At 43.5% G+C, this 15124-nt stretch overlaps 1 protein-coding gene across 3 annotated transcripts in view; it reads right to left on the bottom strand.

Moving 5' to 3' along the window:
- Positions 1 to 15124, bottom strand: part of GTF2E2 (general transcription factor IIE subunit 2) — a 28235-nt gene that overhangs the window by 2045 nt on the left and 11066 nt on the right. For all 3 annotated transcript variants that reach the window (XM_042797159.1, XM_032992213.2, XM_032992204.2), the window contains exons 3-6: positions 13651 to 13742; positions 10574 to 10681; positions 8628 to 8810; positions 8051 to 8144 (exon numbers count right to left, since the gene is read on the bottom strand). In XM_042797159.1, coding sequence (XP_042653093.1) covers positions 8051 to 8144; positions 8628 to 8810; positions 10574 to 10681; positions 13651 to 13742 — 477 coding nt within the window. The remainder of the gene's footprint in view (positions 1 to 8050; positions 8145 to 8627; positions 8811 to 10573; positions 10682 to 13650; positions 13743 to 15124) is intronic.

Raw genomic sequence — 15124 nt, 5'->3', positions numbered from 1 at the left:
TCGTTTTATATCCCAACGAACAAACCCTGGGAAAAGCCCTCACACGAAGGGAAAGAAACAGCCTTGATTTCAAACGCTGAAGCATTCTGGCACGTCGGTCGGTGACTGTACAGAGGCAGCGGTCACTGCCAGCAGGCACCCCATCAGCACAGCCTTTACCCGCTCCAAATGCAGGATGCACTTCCAAAAAAAACACACAACCAAAAAACCCCAAACCCCAACCAACAAGACAACAACAAAAAAAACATCCCCCAACACGTCATGGAAAAAGATGAGCTGATTCTCATCTGTGCTAACTGCACTCTGGCATCAGGAGCACCCACAGGCAACATGTGCTTTTAACGTTAATTTGCTACGGAGTCTCTTTTTGCCTGGCACCTCTATGGCTGTGTAGACTGTCAATGCGTTTTATAAGCCTCAGTTCAAAAGATCTTGGTGAAGGGTAATAACTAACCATAAATGGCAACTTCATTTCCACAACTTCAGCTGCCATTGTCTTGGGAGACTTGTCATCTCATAGTCCAATTTACTGAAGGTTCAAGACATTTACTTCAGTGGGTTTAAGCTCGTTTATCACTGTAATATAATACATACCATGCAGTACAGATAATAAATTACTAAAATTCCTCTGGTGTTAAAAAGATGAGAGATACCTTAAAAGCCACAGCAGCGGGAAAAAAAGACAGAGACAGTAAGTCTTAATTAGAGCAGCTGCCATCTGCCCGCACACTTTCTGCCTCATGTAAAGTTTCACAGAGCCTCTGGAATGCCTTCTCCAGGCAGCGGCTGGTACAATCCTACCTCCCTTCATTCCCCAGGCAGTAAGTTAGATGTATCCTGTCAGCAGGTTTGGCTAAAAAACTATAAATAAAACAGGAGGCATACATAGCAATGCAAGACTAAATTTTTCCCTTTATTTCCAGATAAATTTAGTATACAGTTGTCAAAACAACCACAACTTCTGCATACTGAAGAAGCTGTCCTATGCAGCAGGCGATGAAATGCTCCAGTGACGGTCTGCCACGGATACACCGGCTCTAGACACACTGCAATAAAATGGCACTGTAACACAACAGGCTTGGTTCCTGCACTTGGATCAATTCCCTTCCTAATGCACCTTGTTTTTCTATGAACGTACACTCTTTAAGTCTCAGGTCTTCCTCTCTTTCCCACTGCCAACAGTAAGCGGCTGTCCAAGCTTTCCAGGAAACAAAAGAAAGGAATTTTGCCAGTGAAGAACAACAATGTTCATTTTTGGTAATGCAGCGTTTTTGAGGAGAACTAAATCCGGTCAAAACTCCACTTTTGGATACATGGAGCTAGCACTCTGCTTGTTTCTCATACAGACTACACAGCACAGCAGGATCACTGAGACTGCAGCTTTCAGATAACGCAAGGACTGGCACTGTAGTCAAGACATTCTCCGTCGGCTCATCCATTTTGAGTGCGATTCCAGGCTTTCAGCATAGTTTGCAGTGCCTGCTATCACAGATCATCTCTCACCTAATCCTGTTGCGGCAGGTGGAGAAGGTTGTGCCATGATCAAAGCTGAACGTGCGAGAGAGAGATTTCTCAGCGATGAGCACTCAGATTCAGCCTTGACAGCAGAAGCCTGGGCAAGGGTCCCTCCGCATCCTCCAGACTGAGCAGGACATGCTTTTTCAAGCTATTTCCTTTCTGTTCGTGCCCCCTCCCTGTCCTGAACACCCAAGCTGGACTCAGCTGGACACCGAGACCCAGCGGTGCTTGGAAAGATGAATCAGGCGACGGGTGTGCAAATGCAGTATCACGCTTTGTGAGGGTTTCAAATCAGGTGTTTCTGTGGCTCACACATGAAGTGACAAGGCCGCATATAAATGCACGATTATTAAACAGATGCTGGTTAGAGATACTTTGAGGTTGTGTCGTGCCACACTGCCTTTGGCTCTGCACAGACAACTCTGGTAGGAGCCAAGAGATGCAGGTCAGTCCTCCAAGATGGATGACGGGCACATGTACAGGAGGCGATAGCAGATGAAAGGCTTGATAACTCTGAACTTTTACATGACAGCGTCCTTTTATTTATAATGTTCTGCTACAAACACAGACAATGTGTCTCCTTATTAGAGCTCATGATATGTGAACAAATATGCACTGGTGCAAAAAAAGAGAAAAAAAAAACAACCAAAAAAAAAAACAAAACCCAAAAACGGCTGAGGATAGGTACTCAAGGTTAAACTGGTCTACATTCTTCTGGGGAACAGAAGTGAAAAATTAAACACTAGAAAATAAATGGTCAGCTCTTCAAGGATCAACATGCACAGATCACAGTTAATATCTAACCACAGCGTTCTGCATTTCTTGTAACGCAGCAGATATACCATCATTACAGCTTCACATTCACCTTCTAAACTTGGCCAAGAAATATGAATGCACCAGTCACCAAGAATCAGAACGGCGAAGCTAAAATGGACTTTACATACACATAATTTAATCCACTAACTGGCCCCACCAGAGTCACTATACAGTATTCTGCAACTCCACTTAAAAATTCCTTCATATATCAGGTTGCTTTGATTGCGGTAACTGCAAAAGAACCTTTTTCCTGATGCTGAAGCTCCATGTAGGGCATTAAAATACCTCATTGCTTAGGAGAGGGGGGAGTTATAACAATACGATCTCCCCCCATGGAAATACTCCGTGTTAAAGGACTGGTTCAGAACTAAAAGCACAGGATAAAGGTGGAGAAGCGTAGAGAGCTGCCACCCTTCAGATGGCTTTGCATACCAGCTGTTTGCATTTAGGGTGTCATCTAAAGGGAAAAGGAGATACATCTATCATCTCATCACAAAAGCGATTCGGTGTAACGCCACACAATGAACTAAATATGCAAGAACCGAAGAAAGAGAGTAGCTGTCTGGCTGGCACTGAACCATTTCCACATTACCTGTCAGATTTATTCAGAAGACTCCAAGGACTATGCCCCTGTCAGCTAGTGAAAGTTTAGACCTTGGGAATATGCTATCTGAATTATTGCGACATCCTCTCTGAAATAGGAGAATTGATGGGAAAAGCTGGCAATAACCGCAGCTCTCAAAAAACAACCCTCCGCAGTTGTAGCTGTGGTATTTCTGCACCTCTAAATTCACACCCTTAACCCAAGACAGAAAGGGATTTCTCCAACTTCTTTGAGGAGAATCTGGAATACTGTCACCTCGGCCTTTGCCGTGTGGCTACAAGCAAAGGGAGTCGCCGCTTGTTAAAAGCTGGCAGCTCATGAGAGGGGCCAGGGCAGAGGACAGGGCACACGACGACCTGATTGCTGTGCTCCACCAGCTCTAGAGCAGTGCCCACACTTACAGCTGGCCAGGCAGGAGGATGTGGCAGGCTGGCCTGTCTCTGGGGAGGGGAGGAGACAAAGAAAACTGCTGTGCTGAGCTGACGTGTCTGAAGAGCAGACAACAGGGACAGCAGGCAGCCCCTAGACACGGCTTCAATGTATGGGATCCGTTTTTCACAAGCTCTTTCTTTTCTCTGCGGACGGGGCACAGGGAGTTTGGTACTGGTGTGAGGAGCAGGATGGGGATTGTTGGAGCACAAAGCTCACCACGTGCTGGCCTGCTTCAGCCAGGCACGGAGAACCGGCTCAGGTGCATGCATTCCTGCAGCGCACGTAGCCATTACAATTACACAGCACGTTCAATTTTCCTTCTCCATATCCCGACAACCACTAGGTGATCTTTACACCATCAGAGCACGGCGAAGGTGAGAGACTCTTCTATTGGAGCCGCTAAACTATATGATAGATCAGCCAGAACAAGTGTATAATAGCTACAGGAGGAAAACTGTCCAGCAGTCAAGGCGGTAAGGCTTCAGCTGACCACAGCAGGCTGCATTCAGACAAGCTGACAATTTCTCCTACCACTTAGGCTGCTATGACAAGATGGAGCCCTGAAAAAAAAAAACCCTGGGGAGAAATTTCCAAGGAGTTTCTGGCCAAAGCAACACAAGGGCTGTGAACCCTCAAGGAGACACACGCATTTTCAGCAGAGCTTTTAAGTCCTGATGCCAATGCAGATCTTCCCCAGAAGAGGCAGAAAGTTGTGATCCCAGTACCCAAGGCAGGTTGCTCAGTGTCCTGCCTAGGGCTACAAACAAATCCTATATGCAATATCTTGCAATTTGATCACTAAAATATTTTAACTCAGAAGGCTGACAGAATTAACACTACTCATAGGCTGCTCCCTTGCTCCTCCGGACAGCTGATTTCTGGTCTTTCAAGTAGTAAGAGGAGGGAGTGAGACCATGGGCTGATTGAAAGAACAGTTTAGATGTTTGCTAACATCTCCAGCATCACGATGTCTGTACGTACAGACTTAAAACAATGAGCTTTGGCCAGCAATAACCAACAAACAGCAAAGGAAAGGGCAGCATAACAAAGATTTTGCAAACACCCTTCCTCTCCAAAATACCCAAGGGGTAAGGATGTAGACTTACCTCAACTTTACTGCATCACAAGGCGCTTCATATACGAAAACAATTTGCACTGACATTCCCTGAGTGATTATACTCTATGATGTTCCCTTTCCATAAATGCTTACATTTGGGGAACAAAGTCATGGGTAAATGGCTGCACGGTGACTTCGGTGCAGCTTATCCTGCACTTCTGACTGCCTCACCTGCTCTTGCAAAAAGGTTGAGATGGCTTCTGGAGATAAACTGCTGTAACATGCTGGTAATAAAATCTGCCAGAGATTATAAACAGTTTAAAAATCTTCACTGAGCTGAGCCAAAATCTGCACACAGGACAAGAACAGACAATAACAGGGCAGAAGGGAAGAATCAACTGAGTAGCAGAGAAGATGGAGTCCTGCTTCCTAACAGTCCCAGGGAACACAGTACTAGATTTATACCAGAAGGAAAAGGTGCTTGATATTAAGTCTGTGCTGCCACTGGACCACCTCGGAATTCAAAGCCAGAGCCGTAAGCCACCACTGATCCCAAGCAATTTTTATACAGTTAAATTTAAGAGGCTTTGGCCATTCTGTATATCTCTTCAAAGGTGCTTAGGAAGAACATTAAAAACATGTATAATTAAGCATCTGAATTTTTAGGCATGAAAATACTTCCTATATTGCATTCAGATGTGAGAGATACCATCTCCGACAGTTAAGCAACTGGCACGGGGTGAAAGCTTGGTTCACATGCAAAGTGCTTAGCCCCAGCACAAAAAGGCAGTGCTTTACTTGGCTGAAACACCTGAAATCTAGCCCGGCTTTTATAAACGCTTTCAGCTACACACTACTGACAGAAGATTAATTAGTCAGGAAGTCAAGAAGGAACACATGCAATCTGAACCTTCCTTGGCTAATCACATAAAAGGAAGAACAAAAGCTGCTCCTTACTGCAAAAACCTTCTCCAGTACCCTTGAGATCACGACATATAGGTACCGCATCACTGCTGCAGTACATTGGGATTTATTTTCAAAAGGGGAAAAAGAAAAGCTTGTTCAGCCATCAAAACAACTGCACCAAGGGCAGAGGTAGGCACTGCCAGAAAGCAGTTCCTCCCACTACTTTAGGCAGCAAGCTCCAAATTGTCCTGGCAGCTCCTCTTTCTTTACTGATGGAGCTCAGAGAGTGATGGGAGAGGGCGCCTAACTTTTAGAGGATATTACTCCCAGACAACATATGTTTGAAACTGGAGAGTGTCATACGGCACAATCATGCACTGAGGAGTGCAGAGCTCTTATTTCTAAGGATAAACATTGAACTAGAAACAGATTTTGAACTGTCACCAGCTGCTAGATCAAAGAGTCTGACAACACTTCAAGGCTTATTTTGCAGTCTCCTAAAAACTTCGTTTTAACGTTGCTGGAGATAATGAGCTGAAATAGCACTGCTAATGCAGAAACGTGTCATAACGCATCCCGTACGCAGACAATTCTGCCAATGACTCCCTAAAAGACATGCTTCTGGAAAGAACTGTAAAGCAAAACTGCTCGGGAAAGATGGGGTTTCTTCATCACAGAATAACACGGTTGGAAAAAGGACCTGTTCCAGCTGCAATAAGTAAGTGAACTCACTCAGGGATGTTTTAAGTGTTGCGGCATACACAGGCAGATCACAAAATTCACAAAAGAGAAAGTGTTCTTGCTCCCCCTCAGAACAAAGCATCATCATCCGCATGAAATGAAAACCCAAACCCAGCAGGAACAGAACAAAAAAAAAATAAAAATCACTGTCAGATCAGATAGGAACATGCTGCCACCTGCGGATGAAAGAAAGCAAAGCCACCTTGAACTACAAACGCACTGCACACTAGTGATGATCCCTTCGTTACAGACACGGCAGGCCAAAATGCCTGCCTTCACTGGGAGATCGAGCCAAACGGCTTCAACATTTTGTTTCAAGGGGTTTTAGAGGTTCTTTTTTTTTAGCCTTTTTCCCCTTTCATAGCAATAACCTTCATTGCTTGTTCCTAAACACAGATCAGTGCTGGATGTGCTAAAATATGATGTATTATAGCCTTGGATTTATACTGGCTACCTGACAAAGAGTTGGCAGATATCTCTTGCTACATCTTAATAAAATGGGCTCTTTTATTAAATGTCACAGTTAATCCCGGAGTTATAACAAACTAAGAGCAACAGGGTAGAGATCTCCCCTCTGATAACTCTTTTAGGATGGTTGGGTGCCAGTTATCTGGAAAAAATTGCACAAGAAGAAATGATCAGCAGTCATGACTGCAATACAATCAGTAGCTGCTAAAAACTTAAAAGCTTTGTCTTAACAGTTACTGCAATAGCATTGATTTATAAATGTTTTGGCCATAAGCATTTGGGAGGTTAGAGATTCCCCAGTCAGTGCAGACTAAAGGCTTATAATTCTGCATTTCACATATAGTTTCGACTGCCACTACCAACAAGTGACAGAAATGATGGTTTAAAAAGAGATTCATTTCAATATTTTGAAACAATTTTTTAATTTTTAAATGCTGTAGATGTCACATCGACTCAATTATCTCTGTGGAAGAAAGCTATTATTACTGAGAGTACGAGTGTGATACATAAAAAATAAGTTAATGATACACATTTCCAGTTGCTTAATTCTACTGAAAATAAAGAGTCTCTCTGAGCTAATCATAGAAAAAAAGAGCTTTACGTTTTGTCTTATGGTCCTGTAAGTAAAGCATGTTCAAGTTTCTATCAAAATTCTTCCCTTTTTTATAAACCATAATGTGACATTATATGATAAGATGGCTTTATGTGGCATGTTACAAGAACAATTATGTTAACAACAGTGTTCGGTGCCGTTGAGTCACTTGAAATAAGATCTTTTGACACAGACTGCCTTCTCCTTTCTGTACTTACAGGCATCTGATGTTGGCACAAATGTCATTATTGGAACACACTCCAATTTGTGTAATTAATTTCTGTGCATAACCAGGCACATTGCACCAGAGGATTTTACCACTGTTCGTTCGACAGAAAACACATGCTGAACTTTTCAAATCCCAAATCCACTCTAGCTCTAGGCAGCAGCACTACCCCATATCTGCGCTCTCCTCCCAGTTGTAAACTACTCTTTCTTGGGACTTTTGTTCACATCTCCTCCCCGTTCGCTTCCTCCTTCTGTTCCATTTGTGGCTTCTCATTGCATACACCAATAAAAGGCACATAATTAATAAACTAGAAAAAACCCAACAAACTTGCACCCAGAAGCCGTTCTTTTGGGTTTTTTTGGCTGCCCTTTACACAGCATAATGTTAGATGCCATTTTAGTCACAGTCAGGTGATTTTTAGTCTCTTCTGTACTGCTACACTTGGAAGAGAATTGTTGGATTCCTGGTGCCATGTTCCAATGTATTCACTATAAAACAGAGGATGTTACCCCTGAACTCACTCGCTAGTCCTATTAGCCTCATGTTAATATAAATGATTCTCCTGACATCTGGATATACCTAAGACTTCATTAAAGGACTGCTATACCTGAAGACCGCATATACATATACGTGCTTAAGACGAATTCAAATTAATTATCATGGAAACATATATAAACAGACACCTACCTTCATCCACAGTAAACTGACAACTCTTGTCATTGTAGAAAAGAATTTTCTTCTTATCAGGGCGATTAACAAAGATGATCTGGTCCCCTAAAGCCTCAAAAACAAATGCAAAAGAACAACTCAAAATCACTTCATTTCCAAGAATAAGGATTCCAACTTGAACAACAGACCCAGATCTTGTGCTACAAAAAGCACAACAAACTAGAGAAGCAGCAAAGTAACTGGCAGTGAAAAGCATCCAAAGCGGACGCTGATGATAAGTACACTAATAAATCAAAGATGAGATACGGAGGACTGAGATCAAGGTATAAAGGCAGAACTAAATGCCTACAGTTGGAATGTGGGAGATCAAGAGTCTTTTATGAGAAAGAGCTTTGACAGCTGTGCTGAGACATCAGGCCAAATCCGAAAGTAAAGGATGAAATACAGAAAAAGCTACAATATTAGATCTCCTGAAATAGCTTTTGAGTTATCAAAAGAACAGCAATGACTCACGAGAAAATTCTCCTAGCCTCTAACTTCCCTTTGAGAAGCTAACCTGAATGGGTTTGCTGAATCGCAGGTATGTGCTACTCACCTTTATAGCTTTCTGTGCATTGGGTAGCCCTTCCTCAATATCTTCTAAAAGGATTCCGCCCAGCCCTCGCTGGTCATGCTTGTCCAACAGCCTGAGCAGAGCCTTTTTATCTTTCAAGTTGTACTTGGGTTTGAAAGCATACTTCCCATCTACAACTTCTATTTTCGGATTGTTGACTAGAGCCTGTAATAAGGACATAAATTTTGAACCTTGAAAAAGAGCACACGCTAGGACTTTTTTTTCTAGTGTGCTTTTGAGCAGCTAGAGCACATCAGCCACACATTACAGCTGTCAGTTTGGAGGTCTGAGTTTGAAACAGATTTCAAATCCTTGGATCCTAGATCCACCAGCCTAGGCGTAATTTGCCACAACAAAGCACAAAGCACCAAAGAAGGCTTAACATCATTCACTTGACATCTTTGGGCTCGAAGGTCCACGAAGCCTCTTATGGCAGAAAGTCACATGTGTTCTTTTTTGAGAAAGGAGTGAAAATAAAAAGAAGAGGGAACACAAAAAAGTGTGCTTTGGCTGAACAGAAAGTGCAAAGGCACAACTCAGTGTATCAAGCTCAGGTCATACGGATGTTATGAAGAGCATTAACCTGGGATGAACAAAACAGCTGTCAGTCTTCCCCAACTGCTGTCAATTGGCATCAGCAGCTGTAGAAGAAATTGAGAAGAGCAGACCTCCTGCACAGTAGGATTTTACTTATGATGCCAGCTTCAGAGTGAAGCTGACCAGAAGTTCAGGGAGAATTGAAATGATTTAAGAAATGCTCCAAATCAGTTTTGCTGTGCAGCCAGTATCACAACGGATGTTCACCTGTAACAGAGGGCAAGTCTACTTAGTTTCTTCTGCAGATGCCAGTCTGACCCTGAAAGGAGAAAGAGAAGAGACAGAGAAAGAAGAAAGGAGGGAGAAAAAACCTGTAACAGAGAAGGTAACTAACTCTGGTGCCGCAGTTCACCTTTTCTCATTCAGTAACAATTCAGTGATAATTTTATATGTATTTCTTGGAAGGAGCTTTTTCATTCCACCTTAATAATCTGGTTCGTTATGGAAACAACCTGGAGCTACCTTTTGAAAGACTTCAGCAAAGTCAAGCTTCCATGCCAACCAACACTACCAGATTGGAGGTTTCTGTCCCCCAGAATATTAGTACTGGTATATCAAAGGAACACTACAGGCTGTATTAGTTAAAAACATTCTAGTTTTATTATGCAGAATTTTTTTTCCCATGTCTCACATTTTTTTTTTTTCACTACTCTGTTGTAAGGCTTTTAAAATGAGCAAAACCAGGTACGCCCATCAAGTATAAATACCAAATATGGTATTTTGCTCATTTATTAATCTTGAAATTCCATGAAGACACTCAGATCTATTAAGCATGAAGATGAGTACGGCGGCAAGTTGCAGTGAGTCTGTAACAACAAAACCTAGCATCTAGAGTGAAACTAATGAACTCCAGCAGTGGAATTTGCAGATTGATTACCCCCACAACTCCAGTCACAAATTTCACATCAGAATTCTTCATTTCAGTAAGTAACAAAGAACTGTAAGCTTATGAATTTTGTGCTGTACTTCTTTGGTTTAGTTAATTTAACGTCCTTGATACTGGAAGAGCCCACTGCTTGAATTTTTTTAAAAAATAAATTCCTTAAGAAAAACATCTTGTTCATATAAAGTTAGTAATGAACAAATTCACTTGACATAGAATATACTCTCTGTGTAACAATTCTAACAGGTCCTTAAAAATGTCAGAATAGCTTTCATTTCACAGTTACCTCAACAGCAGGAGGTACAAGACAGACAGACATGTGAGTCAATGCAGCTTCCTAAAGAGGGGTTTATATATTTATAGAGCTTATAATTAAATAAATGACTATAATTCAAGTTTATCATAATTCTTTATCTCCAATTAAAATCTAAACCTATGGTTCCTTTACCTCGCTCATTAACCATTGTTTCTGTTTGAGTCCAATATCTAAATGCTGAGTTTCATCCAAAATCTCTTCTAGGGTTAATGGATGTGTATCGCCACGCTGGTGCCGAGTCTAGAAAAGTAAACTAGGATTTATTAGAGTTCTGTACTTACTTTATTCAACAACTCTATACCAATTTTATTCAACAACTTTAGTTACCATAAAGTAACTAAAATTGGTATAATGTGATGACAAAACAACTTTTCTAAAACCAGGATAGACATAGTACACGTAGTATATGAGTTTCAATTTAGGGTTTTTGAGAACATAAGGAAAAAAAAAAATTTGTACCAGCTGAGACTGATGACAAAGTCATCGGTCAAGCACCAAATTACACGTGATTTTGATAAATAGCTCATGAATCCGAAAAGCTGACAGCATCTTGCAATTCCTATTTCTACTGCAAATAAAAACCATTATCCTGGTTCTAAAGTGACCTGCAATAATTAGGACTTCAGTAATGGAACAATATGCTGACCATTTTCTTTACTGAGAGCATTTTGAATTTAACAAGCAGTTCCTTGACATGGGAGGGGAATCTCAATCCATCCCACTCCTATCAGCTTGATGCCAGTGCCAGCAATAGATGTTCAGAGCCTGGAGAGGGGTCACTGGGCAGCAGGAGAACACCTAAAGAGCAGCACAAAGGAATTCCAGCCAGTAAGTCAGCTTCATGGGGGCCCAACTTAAATGCCCCTGTGCAAATGCACTTGGCATGGGGAATGAACAAGAGGAGTTAGAGACATGCGCACGCCTCCAGGGCTACAATCTCACTGGCATCACAGAGACTTCAACCACCTTGATACCTATTGGAGGGACAACCCAGCAGGGCATAAGCAATCCATGAGGTTCCTGGAATGTACTGATGTCAACTTCCTTCTCCAAGTGATAGAGGAGCCAACGAGGAGTGGTGCTATGCTGGACCTTGTTCTCAGCAACAAGGAGGGCCTGGTGGCGAGTGTGAAGCTCAAGGGCAGCCTTGGCTGCAGTGACCATGAAATGGTGGAGTTCAGGATCCTCAGGGCAGCGAGGAAGGCGCGTAGCAAGCTCACTACCCTGGACTTCAGGAGAGCAGTCTTTGGCCTCTTCAGGCATCTGCTTGGCAGAGTAGCATGGGATAATGCCTCACTGGGAAGAGGGGCCCAAGAAAGATGGTTAATATTCAAGGATCACCTCCTCCAAGCTCAGGAGCGATGCATCCCAACCAAGAGGAAGTCAGGTAAGAACACCAGGAGGTTGCACGGATGAACAAGGAGCTCCTGGACAAACTCAAACATAAAAAGGAAGCTTGCAGAGGGTGAAAGCAAGGACAGGTAGCCTGGGAGGAATAAAAAGAAACTGTCCAAGCAGCCAGGGATCAGGTTAGGAAGGCCAAAGCCCTGACAGAATTAAATCTGGCCAGGGATGTCAAGGGCAACAAGAAAAGCCTCTATAGGTATGTCAGTGATAAAAGGAAGACCAGGGAAAGTGTGGGCCCTCTCTGGAAGGAAACGGGCGACTCAGTTACCTGGGATATGGAGAAGGCTGAGGTACTCAACGAGTTTTTTGCCTCAGTCTTCACTGGCAAGGGCTCCAGCCACACTGCTCAAGATGCAGAAGGCAAAGACAGGGACTGGAAGAGTGAGGAACCACCCACTGTAAGAGAAGATCAGGTTCAAGAACATCTAAGGAACCTGATGAGATGCATCTGCGGGTCCTGAGGGAACTGGTGGATGAAGCATCTAAACCACTATCCATCATATCTGAGAAGCTGTGGTAGTCTGGTGAAGTTCCTGCTGACTGCAAAAGAGGAAACATAACCTCCATTTTTAAAAAGGGAAAAAACGAGGACATGGGGAGGCCAGTCAGTCTCCCCTCTGTGCCTGGCAAGATTGTAGAGCAGATCCTTCTGGAAAATAATGCTAGGGCACACAGAAAACGAGGAGGTGATCGGTGACAGTCCGCATGGCTTCACTAAGGGCAAATAATGCCTGACAAATTTGGTGGCATTCTATGATGGAGTTACAACGCTGGTGGGTAAGGGAAGGGCAACTGACATCATCTACCTGGGCTTGTGAAAAGCTTTTGACACTGTCCCACATGACATCCTTGCCTCTAAAATGGAGAGACATGCGTTTGATGGAGGAAGCACTCGGTGCATAATAAATTGGCTGGATGGTCACACTCAAAGAATTGTGGTCAACAGCTCAATGTCCAAGTGGAGAGCAGTGACGGGTAGCGTTCCTCAGGGGTTGGGCCTGGCGCTGTTTAACATCTTTGTTGGTGACACGGACAGTGGGACTGAGTGCACCCTCAGCAAGTTCACCCACATCACCGAGCTGTGTGGTGTGGGGACACGCTGAGGGCAGGGATGCCATCCAGAGGGACCTGGGCAGGCTGGAGAGGGGGCCCGGGCAAACCTCATGGAGTTCAACAAGGCCAAGGGCAAGGTCCTGCCCAGGGGCCGGGGCAATCCCCAGCACAAACCCAGGCTGGGCCCTCGAGGAGTGGCTGGAGAGCAGCCCCGATGAGAGGGACTGGGGGGGTTGGGAGGGGGAAAACTGCCCGTGAGGCAGCCCCGTGCGCTCGCAGCCCAGAACCCACCCGTGCCCTGGGCTGCAGCCAGAGCAGGGGGGGCAGCAGGGCCAGGGAGGGGATTCTCTCCCTCTGCTCCGCTCTGGGGAGACCCCCCTGCAGTGCTGGGGCCAGCTCGGGGGCCCCCAACAGCAGAAGGACCCGGAGCTGCTCGAGCGGGGCCAGAGGAGGCCACGGAGATGCTGGGGGGGCTGGAGCAGCTCCCCTGGGGGGCCGGGCTGAGAGAGTTGGGGGGGTTCAGCCTGGAGAAGAGAAGGCTCCGGGGAGCCCTTCGAGCGGCCTCCCAGGGCTTAAAGGGGGGGCAGGAGGGGGGGGGAGGGACTCTGTGATTCTATGATTCTTGGAATTCTCACTCTTGCACTGAAAGAATTTTAAAGTTTGAAATATTCAGCACCTTTCAGCTACTACAGGATAATAAATAACTACAGTATTTAAAAACTTTATAATTTTACATCAAATCACCATACCTTCATATAATTCACTATTTTAGCAAGGACTCCAAACTTGTAGCCAGAGCCTCCTGAAAGGGCTTTCAAGTTAAATGATCCATTGCTGTGATCTACAAAAGGAGAAAATGAACAATTAAATGATGCTTTCAACAACACCCTGTTGGCTCTGCACTCCATCTCTTTCTCACTCTACTTCCATAAGCTTTCAGAAGGACAGCTACGAACAGAAATGCATGTTGCAGGAGCACTTACCCTCAGAGGATTGTGCTATCACACGTGTTGATCCAGACTCACAGAGTTACCTGTTGACAGACATGGCTCTGGAACACTTCTGAGTAGAGCTCCATAAATATAAAATTATTGGGACATGACCCTTTAAGAAAACAGCAAGCTACTTCAGCATTACTACCACAGGAGTACATGTTTAATTCTGTGGCTTAACATACCATAATCATTTACACTACATTAATTCATGCTGAAATAATGCACTGCACTTTCACCCAATGATTAGCTCTACTGATAGCTTCATGCTGCTGAGATAGAAGCAGAAAGTTTCACTTATTCACAAAAGATATTCAACAGTCACACAGCAGGTGAAGGAAGGCTGTGCTTGTTATGCTGGGCTTTTTCTTTTTCTTTTTTTTTTTTTTTTTTTTAAGTAGATCCAGTGGACGACTTATTAAAAAAAAAAAAAAAAACATCAATTCAAAACAATTCAACTTGGTGTGTTGCACCAGTGAAACAACAGTTCAGAATCCTTTCTGTTGTCAGGTCTGGTTCGGTCTTAATGTATCTTGAGATCTGTTACTGTGTAAAGCTTGTTTCAAAAATTCTCATGAGGCTGTTAATGACTGTTTTATTACCTTTAGCTATTAGCACAGCACATTAAACAGAAATATCCACAAACCACTATCAAAAGCCACAGGCCCATTACCAGCATAACGCTGCTCAACCTTAAATGGTAACAGCTTTTCAGAATTTCAGCTACTCCAGAAAAAGAACACTTCCTCTTTGTCACCACAGTAATTTTTTAATCCCCTAGTGACTTCTAATCACATTTGACAGGACAGTAGGTATCTTGGAGATAACTGAGCTCCTATTATTTCTGTGGAAAAACAGTCCAGGGAGAGAAAAGAACAATTAAAGTCAGTGTATTGACTGAGGGAGAGGTTGCAGCGGGTGCTAAGCAAAGTCTTTGCTGGGCAGCTGGAGCATATGGATAAGAGTGGTGATAAAGAGGAGCAGAAAGGCTCAGGTGTTTGCAGTGGTGAAAAAAGAAAAAAAAAAAAAAAAAGATCATCATATTCTAGAAAGAGCACCTAAGATATTAGACAAAGACTCAGCACCTCCACCAAGTAAGCAGCAGGCTTAGAGAAAGTCTGCTACATTTGCTGTGTTTAAATTCAGATGCCTTTGCCAAGCTCTCCACAGGAAACTCCAAATTAAGTCTCCCAAATCCCTATGCTTTGGGTGAATTTTTTTCATGTCTGTC

This window comes from Tyto alba, unplaced genomic scaffold, assembly GCF_018691265.1.
Source record: "Tyto alba isolate M040663 unplaced genomic scaffold, T.alba_DEE_v4.0 Super-Scaffold_23, whole genome shotgun sequence".
Lineage (NCBI taxonomy): Eukaryota > Metazoa > Chordata > Aves > Strigiformes > Tytonidae > Tyto > Tyto alba.
The sequence above is the reverse complement of the archived record's forward strand: the minus strand, read 5'-3'. Positions and strand labels throughout refer to the sequence as shown.